The sequence below is a fragment of the Triplophysa dalaica genome, chromosome 2 (genome assembly GCF_015846415.1).
Source record: "Triplophysa dalaica isolate WHDGS20190420 chromosome 2, ASM1584641v1, whole genome shotgun sequence".
Taxonomy (NCBI): domain Eukaryota; kingdom Metazoa; phylum Chordata; class Actinopteri; order Cypriniformes; family Nemacheilidae; genus Triplophysa; species Triplophysa dalaica.
This window is the reverse complement of record NC_079543.1, coordinates 2,766,663-2,783,388: the sequence shown is the minus strand read 5'-3', so window position 1 is coordinate 2,783,388 and position 16,726 is coordinate 2,766,663. Positions and strand designations below refer to the sequence as shown.

The 16,726-nt window shown below is 40.0% G+C and overlaps 2 protein-coding genes across 3 annotated transcripts in view; one reads left to right on the top strand and one right to left on the bottom strand.

The window, feature by feature from the left end:
- The window catches only part of LOC130435230 (complement C3-like), a 22,387-nt gene extending 17,593 nt beyond the window's left edge, over window positions 1–4,794 (top strand). The window contains 6 exon segments of the mRNA XM_056765668.1: window positions 1,829–1,934; window positions 2,808–2,897; window positions 2,991–3,071; window positions 3,158–3,241; window positions 3,321–3,456; window positions 4,056–4,794. Coding sequence (XP_056621646.1) covers window positions 1,829–1,934; window positions 2,808–2,897; window positions 2,991–3,071; window positions 3,158–3,241; window positions 3,321–3,456; window positions 4,056–4,413 — 855 coding nt within the window. The 3' untranslated portion in view covers window positions 4,414–4,794.
- Window positions 4,596–16,726, bottom strand: LOC130435236 (complement C3-like). 2 transcript variants are annotated; one of them, XM_056765689.1, is made up of 41 exons: window positions 16,568–16,726; window positions 16,296–16,491; window positions 15,990–16,158; window positions 15,811–15,884; window positions 15,629–15,717; window positions 15,335–15,417; window positions 15,153–15,240; window positions 14,181–14,283; window positions 13,946–14,066; window positions 13,735–13,850; window positions 13,475–13,621; window positions 13,170–13,373; window positions 12,585–12,776; window positions 11,981–12,133; window positions 11,755–11,884; window positions 11,476–11,547; window positions 11,161–11,358; window positions 10,958–11,069; window positions 10,808–10,890; window positions 10,577–10,716; window positions 10,212–10,424; window positions 9,986–10,046; window positions 9,695–9,781; window positions 9,299–9,502; window positions 9,138–9,213; window positions 8,875–9,034; window positions 8,638–8,733; window positions 8,389–8,545; window positions 7,566–7,729; window positions 7,230–7,388; window positions 7,075–7,134; window positions 6,902–6,992; window positions 6,776–6,824; window positions 6,492–6,582; window positions 6,239–6,328; window positions 6,011–6,116; window positions 5,832–5,921; window positions 5,663–5,743; window positions 5,444–5,527; window positions 5,218–5,353; window positions 4,596–5,104 (listed from the first exon to the last, which is right to left on the bottom strand). In XM_056765689.1, the coding sequence occupies exons 1-41, from the start codon at window positions 16,636–16,638 to the stop codon at window positions 4,963–4,965; spliced, it is 4,938 nt and encodes a 1,645-aa protein (XP_056621667.1). In that variant the 5' UTR covers window positions 16,639–16,726; the 3' UTR covers window positions 4,596–4,962. The 2 variants fall into 2 exon arrangements, with proteins under 2 accessions (XP_056621667.1, XP_056621658.1); XM_056765680.1 differs by having other exon boundaries at window positions 11,476–11,884.

Below are 16,726 nucleotides of genomic sequence, written 5' to 3'. Positions count from 1 at the left end.
ATGACTTCTCCAGGAGCTAATTGGAGCCAGGAGTCAGCCAACCTGGGGTCCAATCAATGTGATGAGATTGGATGTGTTGATTAAAGCTGGCCTGTCCAATAAAAAACACACAACAGTTTTGAGTTTGCTGTTCTGAAGGAGCGTTGTCTGATGTGAACCATGCCTCGCACAAAAGAGCTCTCAGAAGACCTAGGATCAAGAATTGTTGACTTACATAAAGCAGGAAAGGGCTACAAAAGTATATCTAAAAGCCTAAATGTCCATGTGTCCACGGTAAGACAGATTGTCTACAAATGGAGAAAGTTCAGCACTGTTGCTTCACTCCCTAGGCGTGGTCGTCCTGTAAAGATGACTGCAAGAGCACAGCGCAGAATGCTCAATGAGGTGAAGAAGAATCCTAGAGTGTCAGCTAAATACTTACAGAAATCTCTGGCACATGCTAACATTTTTGTTGACAAATCTACAATAGGGAAAACATTAAACAAGAATGGACTTCATGGGAGGACACCACGGAGGAAGCCACTGCTGTCCAAAAAAAAACATTGCAGCACGTTTGAAGTTTGCAAAAGAGCACCTGGATGTTCCACAGCACTACTGGCAGAACATTCTGTGGACAGATGAAACCAAAATTGAGTTGTTTGGAAAGAACACACAACGCTATGTGTGGAGAACAAAAGGCACAGCATACCAACATCAAAACCTCATCCCAACTGTGAAATATGGTGGAGGGGGCATCATGGTTTGGGGCTGCTTTGCTGCCTCAGGCCCTGAATGGATTACTGTCATCGATGGAAAAAGGAATTCCAAAGTTTATCAAGACATTTTGCAGGAAAACTTAAGACCATCCGTCCGCCAACTGAAGCTTAACAGAGGATGGACGATGCAACAGGACAACGACCCAAAGCATAGAAGTAAATCAACAACAGAAGAAAATACGCCTGCTGGAGTGGCCCAGTCAGAGTCCTGACCTCAACCCGATTGAGATGCTGTGGCATGACCTCAAGAGAGCGATTCAACCCAGACATCCCAAGAATATTGCTGAACTGAAACACTTTTGTAAAGAGGAATGGTCCAAAATTTCTCCTGACCGTTGTGCAGGTCTGATCTGCAACTACAGTATATGAAATCAGTTATTAAACCCAAAGGTTCACATACTTTTTCCACCCTGCTCTATGAATGTTTACATGTTGTGTTCAATAAAAACATGAAAACGTATAATGTTTGTGCGGTATTAGTTTAAGCAGACTGTGTTTCTCTATTGTTGTGACTTAGATGAAGATCAGAACACATTTTATGACCAATTTATGAAGAAATCCAAGTAAGCCCAAAGGGTTCACATGCTTTTTCTTTCAACTGTATATGTTTTCAAAACTTTACACATATGAAGAACTCCTTGCCACTTTACCATATACCATATCTCTCGAACGTTCAAATAAATGGAAAGTCCATAGAGTCGACCAAACGTGCCAGGAGCAATATCGTTTTCATTTTTGCATACCCATATAAAAATAAATTATATTTTGAATTTTTTTAACTGTTTTTAAAAGCCGATAGTCTTGGTAGTGTAAATTTCACAAAAAGTCGCAAAGATGCGAATGGATGCAAAATGAATATTTGAGTCTACAATTTCTGTAGAGCAGTTTGTCCAGTTATGGCTACGGTAGAAATGATACGCAAGGGGACCTTCGGTATGTGTAGATAGAAATAGGGAGCTAATTCTAAGACAATAAAAACATAAGGCTTAATTGTGTGAAGTCTTCATACATCTCTGAACACATATTTACTTTTCAGTATATTCTTCAATCATTTTAAAAACTTGTGTCCCAAGGTTTCTTATAAAGAAATCGAAAGAATTGTCTTCAGAATGCACAAGATGAATCAAGTAGGTTTGCTGCAGCCTGCTGGAGTCACCGTCTACCAATATTATTCACCAGGTGAGATATGGACACACACAGAGCGAGAGAGAGCGAGAGAGAGCGAGAGAGAGCGAGAGAGAGCGAGAGAGAGCGAGAGAGAGCGAGAGAGAGCGAGAGAGAGCGAGAGAGAGCGAGAGAGAGCGAGAGAGAGCGAGAGAGAGCGAGAGAGAGCGAGAGAAAGAGAGAGAAAGAGAGAGTGAGAATGAGAGAGAGAGCGAGAGGGAGAGAGAGAGAGAGAGAGAGAGAGATAGAGCGAGAGAGAGAGAGAGAGAGAGAGCGGGAGGTACAGAGAGAGAGAGAGGGTGAGAGAGAGAGCAAGAGGGAGAGAGTGTGAGATAGAGGGAGCGCAAGAGGGAGAGGGTGAGAGAGAGCAAGAGGGAGAGAGTGTGAGATAGAGGGAGCGCAAGAGGGAGAGGGTGAGAGAGAGCAAGAGGGAGAGAGCGCGAGAGAGAGAGACAGAGACAGAGCAAGAGAGCGAGAGCGAGAGGGAAATAGAGAGCGAGAGGGACAGAGAGAGAAAGAGAGAGAGAGAGAGAGAGAGAGAGAGAGAGAGAGAGAGAGAGAGAGAGAGAGAGAGAGAGAGAGAAAGAGAGAGGGAGAGCGAGAGGGACAGAGAGATAAAGAGAGAGAGGGTGAGAGAGAGAGCAAGAGAGAGCGTGAGGGAAAGAGAGAGAAAGAAAGAGAGAGCAAGAGGGAGAGAGCGAGAGAGAGAGGGAGAGCGAGAGAGAGAGAGAGAGAGAGAGAGGGACAGAGAGAGAAAGAAAGAGAGAGCAAGAGGGAGAGAGAGAGAGAGAGAGAGAGAGAGAGAGAGAGAGAGCGAGAGAGAGAGAGAGAGAGAGAGAGAGAGAGAGAGAGAGAGCTCTTTTATTTAACTATTGTTTTTTTTCTCAGACTCACGCTGTACAAAGTACTACCACCCTGAAAGACAAGATGGCACTCTGCTCAGACTGTGTCAGGGAGACGTATGCCAGTGTGCTGAAGGTATTGCTTTCAACTGTGTACGGCCTCATTTAATATACTCATAAATAGGGATGGGGGTCACTTACAAGTGTGTGTGATCTCGCATATACACAGAAAAATGCAGTTACCAGAAAAAAAACAACGTCCCCGAAGATACTCGATGGGAAAAAGCTTGTGAAGCTGGCATGGATTACGGTAAACACGTACTAGAGTTTCTCACCCCTTATGGAAAGTTTTGTTCTTTGGTGTAGCCACTTGAAACACGTTTGTACGTTTTCCAGTTTATAAAGTCAAAGTGGAGCGTATGAATCTGTCAGTACACTCGGACGTCTATAAAATGAAAGTGCTGATAGTCCTAAAAGAAGGTACGGATCTGAAATATTCAAATAATAACAAAATGACACCACAACACAAAGTTTGTCTAATGACAATTTGATCTTCTAGGGACTGATGCAGGTGTTGAAGGGGGGGAGAGAATCTTTATGAATCATCCCAACTGTAGAGAAGAGTTGGGACTTCAAAAAGACAAGACATATCTCATCATGGGCAAATTCATAGATGTACCGATAATAGGGAACAGGTAAGTGTAGCACACTAGTATGTTTGTAAGTGATAGACCGATGTATTGCCGTGGCTACTGTTTGGAAGTTTTTAATTATAAAATATACATATATATTTACAAATGTACCATATTTTTAGGCCCATTAGTATTTTATTCCTAAAAATGCCTAAAGATGTAAAGCTGGAATTTGCCACGTAGTATTGTAAAATGACCACAGTAAAATGGGTAATGTGGATGAGATACAAAAATGGTATAAGTGACAATAATATATTTAAATTGCTATATATTATTCATATTTAGCCATGTTTAGCTGTCCAAAATTAATATAATGTCATGCAGGGAACCTGTGCTCAAGTGTGTTACTAACTAGGCACACAGTAAAAAAATTATATATTTTTACAAAATGCAGGTGTTATGGCTTACTTAGCTGATTAGAGTGGGACACTTTGAGCCTAGAATATTGCACCTTTTCACAATATTCTAATTTTCTGAGATTGTGGATTTGGGGTTTTCATGAGCTGTAAACCGTGATCATCACATTTATGACAAATCACGGCTTGAACTACTTTTTTTTGCATGTAATGAGTCTATCTCATATATTAGTTTCACCTTTTAAGTTCCATTCCATTCCATTTTCTACCGCTTATCCGAAGTACCTCGGGTCACGGGCAGCCTGCGCTTATCTCAGGAGTCATCGGGCATCAAGGCAGGATACACCCTGGATGGAGTGCCAACCCATCGCAGGGCACACACACTCACTCACTCCGGACAATTTTTCCAGAGATGCCAATCAACCTACCATGCATGTCTTTGGACCAGGGGAGGAAACCGGAATACCCGGAGGAAACCCCCGAGGCACGGGGAGAACATGCAAACTCCACACACACAATTCGGAAGCGGGTATCGAACACCCAACCCTGGAGGTGTGAGGCGAACGTGCTAACCACTAAGCCACTGTGCCCCCCTACCTTTTAAGTTACATTAGTGAAATAAATTAACTTTTGCACGATATTCTAATTATTAGGGTTTCATCTGTGTATAGTCTTTGATTTTAGAGTATTTTTTTCATTCATTATGATTATTTGTGCTTCAGAAAAAGGAATGTAATGGCCCGGATACTTTTACAAGGCGATGCATATCAAATAATAACACAATGATTCTATTAATAGAACCTTTATTTTGCAATTAAAACAAAGTAAAGTTTAGTGACAATTTAAACAATATTCTCAAAAATGTTCTTGCTGAACCTCATATCTGCAAATCTGCTTTTTGGTTCTTTTTTATTAACTAAACATCTTGTGAGTTGAAAATCTATTTTTAATACCTGTTATTGGTTAAACAACTGTAAAACCCACGGACAAACATGAAGTATTAGTAAAGATTTTACTAAAATGACTAAAAATTATGAAATGTGGAGAACATGAAAATCCAAGTTTTCGTCCATCATCAAGGTTATATATTTTGAGTATGCAAAAGATGTTGAACTGTTGAATGTGGATGTTGTATTTCACTTTCTTTGATTAATCATGTGGAGCATCCCTCTTTCAAGAGCTTCCTTTCGAGTGTAGAGAGGCCGGTATATCTCTCCCTGTGTTCTGGAGTTTGGCTCTCCTCTCTTGTGGGCCAGTACTCGATCCACGTCTGCTCACCCAAGATGTACTGCAGTCTAAAAACAACAAGCGTAACACAAAGCCCAACACACAGTGACGTGGTGAGACTGCAAAGCACAATAATCATTTCCACTTAAACCAAAAAAGAACATGAAATGCCTAAACCTACCTCGCGTCGAGGTTCGGCAGGTCAGTGGATTTGCCCATGATGAGATAGATCTTGTCTTTTTCGATTCCCAAAGCAGTTCTGCAATTGGGATGAGCCAGAAACTCCCTTATCTTTCCCTCCACAGCATTATCGGTGCCTGCGGGACAGTACAGAGGAAATAAATCATTTTATAGATATCAACCAAATTTTTAATTGTGCAGTATGCTTAGAGAAGTCACAGACGAACCTTCCTTTAGGACCTGCTCCACCTTCATATTATAGATGTCTGAATGTTTTGTCAACTTCATGTCCACCACTTTGACTTTATAAACTGTGAAACATACAAACATACAGCATTATCAACCCCAGAGCTGTAAAATGTATTTACCAAGTTCAGGTCAAAGGTTTTTCTTGCATCTGCACAACAGCCGAAAATGAATACAAACACACAATTGAATTTGTTTACCATAATCCATGCCGGCTTCACAAGCCTTATCAAAACGAACTTCGTCGCTGACTTTTGTTTTCCTCTGCAAACTGCAGTTTTCTGAATCAAGATGTATAATATAAAGCGGTAATTAAAAACAGTTCATTGTAACTAAAGTAGATTCTGAAGTGTTTCTGAGTGACTTTACCTTCAGCACACTGACACAAATCTCCATGACATAATCTGCTCAGAGCGCCGTCTTCTTTATCAGGGTGATAGTACTTTGTGCAGCGTGCGTCTGAGAAAACACAAGAGTTAACTCAAGAGAACATCTAGAGAACACTGAGAGAACATCTAGAGAACACTGTGAGTGTGTTAATATCTCACCTGGTGAATAATATTCATACACGGTGACTGCAGCCGGTTGAAGCAAACCCACTTTATTAACCTTGTGTATTCTGAAGACGACTCTATCTCTTTCAGCATGAGAAACCTATCAAGGCAGACGATCATGACAGAATGATCTGACGGTCATTTGCAAATTCAACATGATATTTTGGCATCCTGGTATCAAGCATGAAAACCAAACAACGTCTGAAAAATAGGGTTGAATACCTTATTGACGTAGAGGATGAGTGACCCTCGATCCGAGAGCTCCTTGTCCATCTCAAATTTCTGAATGGCTCTGTCTCTGCCCATGGTCAACTGTTGTAGCAAAAACATGTAAGAAGCCATCACACGACACAGTCAAACATGGCTCATTTCTTCATGCTATCTAAGATTCTTCTTCGGTTTACAACAATTTACATTATGAGACATTTCATATACACGAAACTCACAATGTTTTGATTCTAAAATGGGCTAGTACCTCTGTGAGATCTCTTTCATCCACTTTAAATCCTGTCAGTAAACCCACATCCAGAATACTCATGGTGGCGTCTCTTGTTTCACTTTTGTAGCTGTTGAGATAAATCAATTAATAACAGCAGTTTATTACATACAGATCATATGCAGGGGTTGAACAAAATAATGAAACCATTAGTGACATCTCTTTATTAATGAGGCGTTGGACCACTGCTTGTCTTTACAATGGGTGTTTTGTCCAGCCCCTGTACAGCTTATCAAAATATACACAATGTTTTGTATACTTACAAAAAGTCCATTGTGAGCTTGTAACTTTCTTCGGCCCCTGGATAACTCACTACACAATTAAAATTAAAATTATGAGCTGCATAAAAGTACAAAGTAGTATTTCACCAAAGCAAAACTCAATCCTACCGGAACTTTCTCTTTCAAATTTAAGTTCCAGTTCAAAGTGTTTACAGTCAGAAATCTTGTCCACAGGTTTGGCATAATAAAGCATGAGCACCTGAAAACAGACACAGGTAACACTCGCGTCACACACTTTCTGTAAATAAACATGAATGTGAAGACTATACATGTCAACTCACTGAGAGAGCGGCTGTTCCAGTTCCTTTAGCCGTCACGTTAAAGTTCTTATTGAGATCAAACTGTTGAGTGACACACACACATATTTCATTTGTTATCAGAATAATCACATCAGTAACTGTGTACTCGGATGACTGATGTCTGAATGACTTCTCACCTTGTCTGAGCGTGTAACATGCACGTTAGCTTTTTTGAGAGTCCATCTGATTGGTTTGCTTCTTCCAGACACAGACACTTCCACGTCCAGATCGAAGTTTTGCTCTTTCCTCACCTGTGTGCGGTATGCAGCCACCGCCTGGAACACCATGATGGTCGCCTACGGCAGACAGGTAAGTAAAGGACGTATAAAAGTTTTAATTTCAAAAACTTTCTTTTCATGATATCATTTTGACTCCTTTAAAAGCAGCTTACATTTGAATGTTAAAGTTTTGTAACCCAATGACAGAATGCAATGTAACGTTATCAATGTGAAATAAGTAAGTTGTTGGTTTACCTGTGTTGTGCCAGAACCGCCATAGTGAGATTGTTGTTTGGCCAGCCAGTGCACGGCTTCTCCAGCTTTGTCGTATTCTTTTGCTTTGACGAGTGCCAGCACGGCATAGGCTGTGGCCTCTAGAGAATGATGATGTTGACCCGGGACGATCCAAGCAGTTCCAGCTGTTCAAAAGACAAAAAATGTACAGGAATGCGTTTCCCATTCTTTATAATGTTACTGATACCGACTTCAGAAACAAGAAGAAAAGCTTTCATTTCATTTCATTTTTCAACTCAGTTTATTTTGACTCTTGTAAGATCTGAGCGACTGTCCTAGCTGAAGACGTCAACATCTTCAATGGCTTTACTGTGTTTACTCGGTGGCGCTCAGGACGCTGTTCTGAGTTCATTTTAACGCTTCATTTAACATTAAATTAGATGTTCTTTGACTGAAATCATCTTAAATGTACACATTGACTTCACCATAAGCTGCAAGATGTATTTTTCTGTTTGGGAATAACAATATTAATACAGAAAACCTCTCGATTCTACCACATTAATAGCAGATTTGTCCTAGATGCGACGCTGCGCTTATGCATCCGGTGTGCAACCCCCTTAAGTGTTGTCGTATGTACAGGCAAACTAACGTTGTGATTTTGCCGGAAATGAAGGATTTGAAGTCGAAGCGTCGGTTGATTTCGAGCACACACATACACGTTGTGCTCCAATAAATCCAAAAACAAAAGTTCCCTGCGGTTCTTTATTTTCTCTTTAAATAAATCTGTTTTAATCTGTTTAAAAGCTGAGATGTTATCAAAAAGATCCTATTAAACACTACTCACCTTCCTGTTTAGTGGAGTGCTTCATCAACACATCATTGTTTAGCTGCTCCACGTTGGCCATGGCGTAGGACGTCATAGCGACAGAGTAAGGATTTGTCAGTTTGTGAAGTTTACCTTCCAAATAACTAACAGCCTTTTTCATACTTTCATGAAGACTCTGTAATTAGATTTAAAAATGAATAGATGTACAACATAAGCAGTGGCAAAACAAAACTCACAAAAACAATATGGTGAAAGACCTGAACTTACACCAACTGATTTGGCACAGATTTGGCTGCCTTCTTGCATGGCGATTAAAACAAATGCAGTCAGAGAAGCTTCAGAATCTTTGCCCCGAACATCACCCTGAAACATATACACGTCAGGTTGTTATCAAATGAGTCAATCACAACCGGCAAGCACAGGAGGAAAGTATATCTTTGCCAGTAAGTTTAGTTTGTCCTAATCGATATGCAGTTCAATAGATCATAGCAAATTTTAACTTACAACCATCTCCCCATGAACTACAGGTGCATCCTCTTTAAAAGATCCGTCTGGCAGTTGTTTGTTGAGAACCAGCCACTTGAGGGCGCTGCAGAGCACATTTTCTTCTACAGTAATGAGGTTATTGGCCAGAGCAAAGATTTTGGCCACGTATGCGGTCAACCTTTTACAGAATGAATAAAATAAAACATATAAAGTAAAAAACGTATTAAATAAGTGTTACAGGAAAGCTGTATAGAATCTTTATTCAAAACTAAATATTTTACCAGGTGCTGCTCTGTCTATCAATCCAGGCAGCGTAGGACCCATCAGCTTTACGGTAGGCCAGCTGCCTTTGATAACCTTAATCAAATACACAAGGGTGAATTTTACCTTAGAAGTGTACACAAGTTTACCGTGTTCTTTTAATCTGTTGTCATCTGCTGACCTGTGGCTATATGGTTGATGGCTTCAGTTCGACGGTCCATGCCGACAGCCTCCCACTGATTGGTGCTGTCCAGATAATGAGTGGCAATGAGAGGTAGAGTCATGTAGATCATAACTTGCTCTCCACACCCGCTGGGCTGTACTATGAGTCGACCCATGAAATCTCCACTGATGGCCTGCTCAACCGTTTGAGTCGTCTCCTCACCTGGAGACATGACAACAATATAACGTGGAGAACTCAATTCAGTTTACAGTACGAATGTGTTCTAAAGATTGAGAAATGTATTGATGCTAACACATATGTGGATTCACCCCACTCTTTAAACAGCATAAGAAACGATCTGATGAAATAATAACGACATAAAGACGTCATCAGTTTACTTCATTTCATCATTACCGGTTAACGAGATGAGAGTGCTGGCAGCTGTTCCAGGAACCTGATCATGTGGAGCAGAAGTTCTTATAACTTCAAGTTGTTCTCCACCTGCTCCAAATAAGATAAAGAAAAAGACAGAAGCCGGATGGAAAAGCTGAAGAATGGTTTGATCATACGGAGAACATTTGATTGCATATTTGGTGTTCATGTTTCATTATGGTACATTATACTGCAATGTAACTTAACTTTCCTTTTTGTATGACTTTATGACTTTTACAACTTTATGTTGTGCTTGTTATAAATGAATCTCACCCTTATTCGCCGGATTAAGCTCCACAATTTTTGACATCAACTCTACCAGGACACCTTCAGACTGAAGAAGAAAGAAACTCAGGAGTTATCAACCTGCTATCTTTATCAGAATTTTTTATAAAATCCAACGTAGTCTGAATCCACAATTATTTATAATCAAAGTAAAAAAATATGACCGACAAGTGCTTAAAATGCTAGAATGGCCAGAATGATCTAACAGTCTTACCACCACTTTCAGGGTCTTCTTCACTCCATCAGGGGTGATAAAATCAGGCGCCGCAGCCTTCACCTCAATCTCATGTTCACCCAACTCCATGGGAATGATCACGTATGGAACAGATCTGCTAGAAGAGCCCTCGACTTCTACAATTGTTCTGTATTTACGCTTATTACTGGCAGCGCTGCAAATGTGTTCTGTCTCCATAAACTCCACACGCACCTGTTGAAAATGAGACGGTGAACATCTCTTAGAAATCTCTGGAGCGAACAAAGTAGCAGTTACTTATAGAAGACAAAACTAATCATCATTAAAGGCATTGGAAGACAGAGATTGAAGAGAAAGCAGGAAAGACGTTCAGCAGAAAGCATTACCTTCATCTTCCTTGGGGTGTAATTGTGAACGATGGCTTTGATTTCCAGCTGCTCGTTGCGTACGGCCGAGTACGGCATCTTGAGGTCGACGAAAAAATTCTTGAAAACCACCATCTCCAGAGGATCCACCACACAGATACCTTTGGAAAGAAGACAGATGCGAAGAATGTTAGATAGCTACAGAAAGCTTCTGCTTGTGTTCGTAATATAAATTCAAGATCTTTAACTCACCGTTTGTTTCTGACAAGCTGATGGCTAAGATTTGCCAGGTTGTGATGGATTCCTTCAGGTAGATGTTGTTTTTTAATAGTACGCTGCCATTTGAGAAAATTATGAGTAATTGTACACACAGCTGAAACTCTTCTGTCCTACAGGTCTTACCAGGTTTTATCTTTGCATTGAGGAACAGTCACCTCCTCCCAAAGCCAGCTCTCAGGGAACTGTGTCCGTGACACAATATCTTCAGAGTCTGGGTAGTCATCGTCATCGTCACCTATGTAAACGGGTAAAAAGTGTGAGGGAATATATCGTCCGTTAGCATATCAGAAGGTCAAGAAGGATGGCAAGCAGCTAACAACACTCACTGCGAGCCAGAACCATCTCTGCCTCTCGATCAGCCTGATCTCTGTTGGATGTCATCACGTTACAGCAGTCTAAGAAGGCCGCGACACATTCCTGTCCGTCTTCAATGTACGTGGCTCTACGTTTACAGGTGTAGCCGAGTTTATTTTCTCTCATTCCATCATCACAGCACTTCTTCAGATTGCCAGAGTATTTATCAGCTGACGATACAACAGGAGAGGAATGAGAAGAGTAGAAGAATAAACACATTGATGGACAAAAGGACACATTTAGGAAAAGATTCATTCAGATTTATTAAAATCACATTCACTTCTCACCCAGTCTGGTGGTGACCTGCATAATAGTATCAGCTCTCCGTCTTCTCTGTGGCGGGGCAGGACACTCAGGCACTAGAGGAGAATCAAATAAAAATAACATATTGACATATCGTAACAATGCATAAGAACTCAATAAACAATGGGACTCGAACAAGCCACACAAACATACAACTATAGGGGGCTGAGAAAAGTTCCTGCGATCTCCAGTGATCGCCAAAATAGACTTATAATATTTTACACACAACTTACAAATTTTCAAAGAACTGAAACATAAAGTACTTGTTCTGGTTTTGGTTCCTTCAGCGGTACTGGAATCAAACATCAGACCAGCGTCATAGAAAACCCCCATACTGTCTCTTCCACTGCCCGCTGTACAACCTGTGTCATGTTTCTCAATCACGTCCCAAATCTACACACAGCAAACCAGTTATCAAAGTTATAGTAAAAAAACACATTGTTTGTATTTTTGTAGGCTGATGTTTGTTTAATGATGAAGATTCATCACCTTCGACTGTGTGAGTCTGTTCTTGTTGAGGACTTGCACAGCCTTGTCAACCACCACCAGCCCAACTTTAGCTCCAGGATCTCCAGTTATTTTCAAGCTGAACCCGTCACCCGGACTATAAGTGTTGGCCTTGTTCTTTACCTCAAGACTGAGCTGTTGAATGAAAGAATAAACACAGACGTGTTGAATATGGTCATGTCATGTCAGCAATAACTTTATGTTCCATTCAAGAGCCCTAAACCGCATCATTACCTTAACTCATTTATGACTTGTGCTGTTACAATATTACTTTCACTATGCAATTGCCGTGGCCAAATGAACACATAATAACAAGGTCTGACATGTTTAAAAGTATTCATTTCAAACTTTAAACATTTTTTTATAACAAGATCTTATAAATTTCATTACCATAACAGTCTAAATATCTCAATACTATTGCATGTTTTGCTAACCATAATGCCTAAGCATGTTTTTACATAACTAGACATAGTGTATGAAGAAGTATAGTTTTATACAATATAGAATATGTAACATTTAATAACTGTGGAAAACTACATATCATTGAATGTTTTGTGCTGATTATTTCTTGTGATGGTTTACTCACCGTTCCCGTGCACGTGTCCTTCACATCAACCCAGACGGAGTCAGACACAACTTCATCTGATCCCACATGATAATATGCCACGAAGCGGAAAGATGGCACCATGTCTTTAGTCACAGGTAGAGAGAGAGTGACTAAAGACTGTCCTCTTCTCTTATACCTGTCCACCATCACGATCTGCCCTTTACTGATGATCTGAAAATAACAGACAAATGATTAACAAGACACTTGAGTGTTTATTCAGTGTCGACAGAAAGCTTATTCTGTCATGTATATTTATTGTATTAAATGACTCATTCGAGCATAATGTTTTTTTTAATTGATCTGTTACTTTGTTTTGCCAACCTATCAAATGAGGCAGTCACTGTACACTTGTGAACTATTAAAAGCCTTCGGGCTCTAACTGTATAGTGTAGGAATTAGGATTTATTATAATTATAAGTGTTCAAAAGCTGAATTTGATATGGTCTGTACTGACCTCAGAACTGCCAAAGTAGTAAAAACTTATCTGTAAAAATTGTGTGATCAAACCCAGAAGCAGTGGTCTGTGTCATGTGACTTATACAGACGGTCATTAACTTCTCTCACCATGTACGTGTAATCTTGATCTTTGGCTCCTGGACTTTTTCCTGTGTTCAGATTGACTTTCATCTGATCACCGATCTCGAGCTCGGCAGCATCAATGCCGACGTGCAGGTAGTTTTGGGAGTTGCTTTTGGGAACGTACGCTTGAGCTTTCATCGTCTTCACTGCCTGCTGTTCATCTTGTAATCGTGGATCTATGGTCTTTGCCTGAAAATATATAAAAACTGTAAGAGTGTATATACAGATATAAATAAATATCAACCATTTTAACGGAATATCCCAGATCAGCAATGACAAACAGGTCTTACGTCGATCTGCAGTGATGGAGAATCTCCCTGAGAATTGACGGTGACCTTTGCAATGCCATTGGCTCTTGTTTGACCTCTGACCCCTCCAGGGTTGACCTCAACTGCCACATTTTTAGCAGGCGTCTGGTCAGGATTTGTCACATAAACCTTTTCGAAAAGCAAGACAAAAGAAAAAATAACACATCCAATATCTGTGATGTATCTTCACAGAATTATAATCAAGGTCTTCACGGTTGAACCCTCTTAGTCTAGATTCATACCGAGACGTCAAAGGGCATTCCAGGTTTGAAGAATTGAGGTGTTCTCTTGAAGTGGATGGTGTACGGTGACGTCACAATCTGAAGGCCTCTCTTTTGTGCTTCCACCATTTCACTGCCTGAAACACACACACACCATTATGTCAACAGTATATAGACACAAACAACAGATAAACATAATAAACAACAGATAAACAGCGTGTGTTGATCTCACCGGTCTCTGTTAAAACACTGACTGAAACAAAGAGTGATTTCCCAACCAGCTGGAGGATGTTTGGAAAGGTCTGAATGATCATGTCCCTGGTCAGTTCAGCTGAACCCTTTCCTTCTTCTATCTGTTTATATATCAGACACAGAATTTTATTAATATGTGTATAATGTAATCTAAATTTATTTTAGTACAGTTCAATTTGTAAGATCAGGTTTGTGCGCTCGGCTGTAATGCTCACTGTGATTCTTTGTAGAGAGGCGGCGATACTTGTTTTACTCTCACCATCCATCACACCAAACACCACAAACGCTTGTCCCTCAACCTTCTTCCCAAACAGATACCTAAAACATTTTTAATGACTGAAAGTAAGCTTTTCCTCATCATTCACAGCATAAAAAATGCCTGGGCTGGTAAAACAATGCTGTCAAGGTTAATACAGTGAAATTGAAAAATAATTCCATTGAGTAAAATAGCATTAGATGCTACTTGATGCACATGTTTAGCTTATCTGCTCGAAAATGCATATGTGCAGTTACTTCATGAAATATGAGATGCGTCCTTCTTTGAATGTTGCTTTGGTTAAAAGCTTCTGATAAATGTATAATGTTAATGTAAAATGTTAACTTGAAATGTCTGTCTTATGTTTTCTTAAAAATAAAAATAAATTCTTACAGAAACAACATAATTAACATTATACGTTTTTGGTAAACGTCCAAAAAATGTGCAACCAAAAGTGTAACTCTTACATGGTTGGTGGAACACTTAAAGGTGGGGCTTTCGATTTCTCATAGCTGTTGTTGGTGTTCAAATCACCAAAACAAACACACCCCTACCCCATCTTTCGCTTTCGTCAGCGCTCGGCTCGACTAATGTCCATCCTGTGCACCTTACTGCTGATTGTCTACAAGGTTTTTTTGGTATTCGGTCCGACTTTGTCTAAACATGCACAATTCAGAAATCGGACACCCGATTTTCACTGGGAAAATATTCTTATTTTTATATATATTTTTATAAGCTGGGTTGTTGCTATACAAAAGCTCACGGATAAAAAAGCAGGAACGTCAGCTTGAAAGAGTTTTGCTTGCTCATACAGCAGTATTTTGTTGCTTTTAGATCGGAATAAAGCTTTATTGTTTCACAACTATTGCAAGTCGCTTCGGATAAAAGCCGGCAAATGTATAAATGTAAAAGTAAAAATAATGATTCTTACTCGGCAGTGATGTCGACTGTTAGAGACTTATCATCAACATGAAAGAAGGACTTGCTGGGGGTTAATATGACTTCAAAAGTTGGAAGCACTGCAAACCAAAACAAACATATAAACACATACTTTGGGCTTCAGAGTTATCTCCATATTGCACAACATGCTGGCTTTGTTGACACACGTCTCACCATATTCTTTGACCTCAAAGTCTGAAGTGAACGTCGTCTGCGGGGTGTTTGCGTACCGTGTGACCACCTTCCAGATCCCAGGACTTCAAACACAAACATGTCAGATTTGATAACATTCAAACAAACGTCAGATCATGAATAGAGTTAAAATAAAAACTGATTTCACATCCACTGCTATATACAGTGATGAAGTGAGGGGCTATTTTCATGAACATACATCTACGGTGTCCTGATGTAGACACCATAGACAGTTAAAAATGAAGTTGCGTGAATAGGATATTAATATCAACACACCTGGCAACCTCAGGAATATTGTACTTTCCAGATTTCATTCCTTGACTTGGAAAAACCTTCTCTGATAAAACCGTGATGCCTTGTGGATTCTTAAAAAACATTAGAAGAAGTCTTATGAGATATTGATAAAATGTGATGTATTTGTGTCTAGAATAACAGCGTGTTCTTATTGAAGCGTGTACCATGATATCCACTGAGACTCCAGACTGACTGTGTGGATGAAGGTTTGGAGTCAGAGAGAAAACCCGGTACTGAACTACAGACAGGATTATGAGATTCATTCATCACTATCAACTGTATTTAGTTTATTTCAAATGTTCAGAATGATCAAATCTGGTTGTAAATGATGTCATGATCTTACCTGTGCTAGCAGGTGTGTAGATGGGTTTGTCTGTTTGTACAAATATATATCCCGACTGAAATGACACCATGACCACTTTCTCCAGGGTTTTAGACGGAAATACAGCCTGTAAATACACATACTGCTTCTCCAGAGGATCATCAATGAAGTAGTTTTTATCATCGGGAATCTAAACACCAACAAAAACACAATTTTGAGAGATCCAATCACACATTCATGTTCTTATGTTGAATGAAGGAGAAATCATTTTGAAACGAGTTGCTGGAAACAAACGAATCACACACTTGTTCTTCACATTTGCATCACCTTTATCTTTGCAACCAACTGGTATTTGTTGGCCGCTGTCAGTGTCACCGATTCTGAAACAAATTCCAAATTTTTGCGCGGGTGGTTCTTCACCAAGATCCTCACTATCAGGTCTCCTCCATTATAATCCTGAGCTTCCACGAACACGTTCTCTGTGGAACCAACCCTCAGCAAATTAGGAGCCGACACAACGAATCTGAGAAGATAAAATCACAGTTTTAGACACAGATATCTAACTGAACGTATAAGTTGATAGTGTTTTGAATACTCACAGTGGGTCACATAATGTGAGGAGCGGAGAAGAGAGAAGAACAACAGTCGACCACAACAGGTGAACCTTCATCCTGACTGTCTGTGACTGTGTGCTTCTGTAACCTACTGCCTGTCCAATTTATACTCAGCCTCACTATGACCACAGCGTCCCCCCTCTC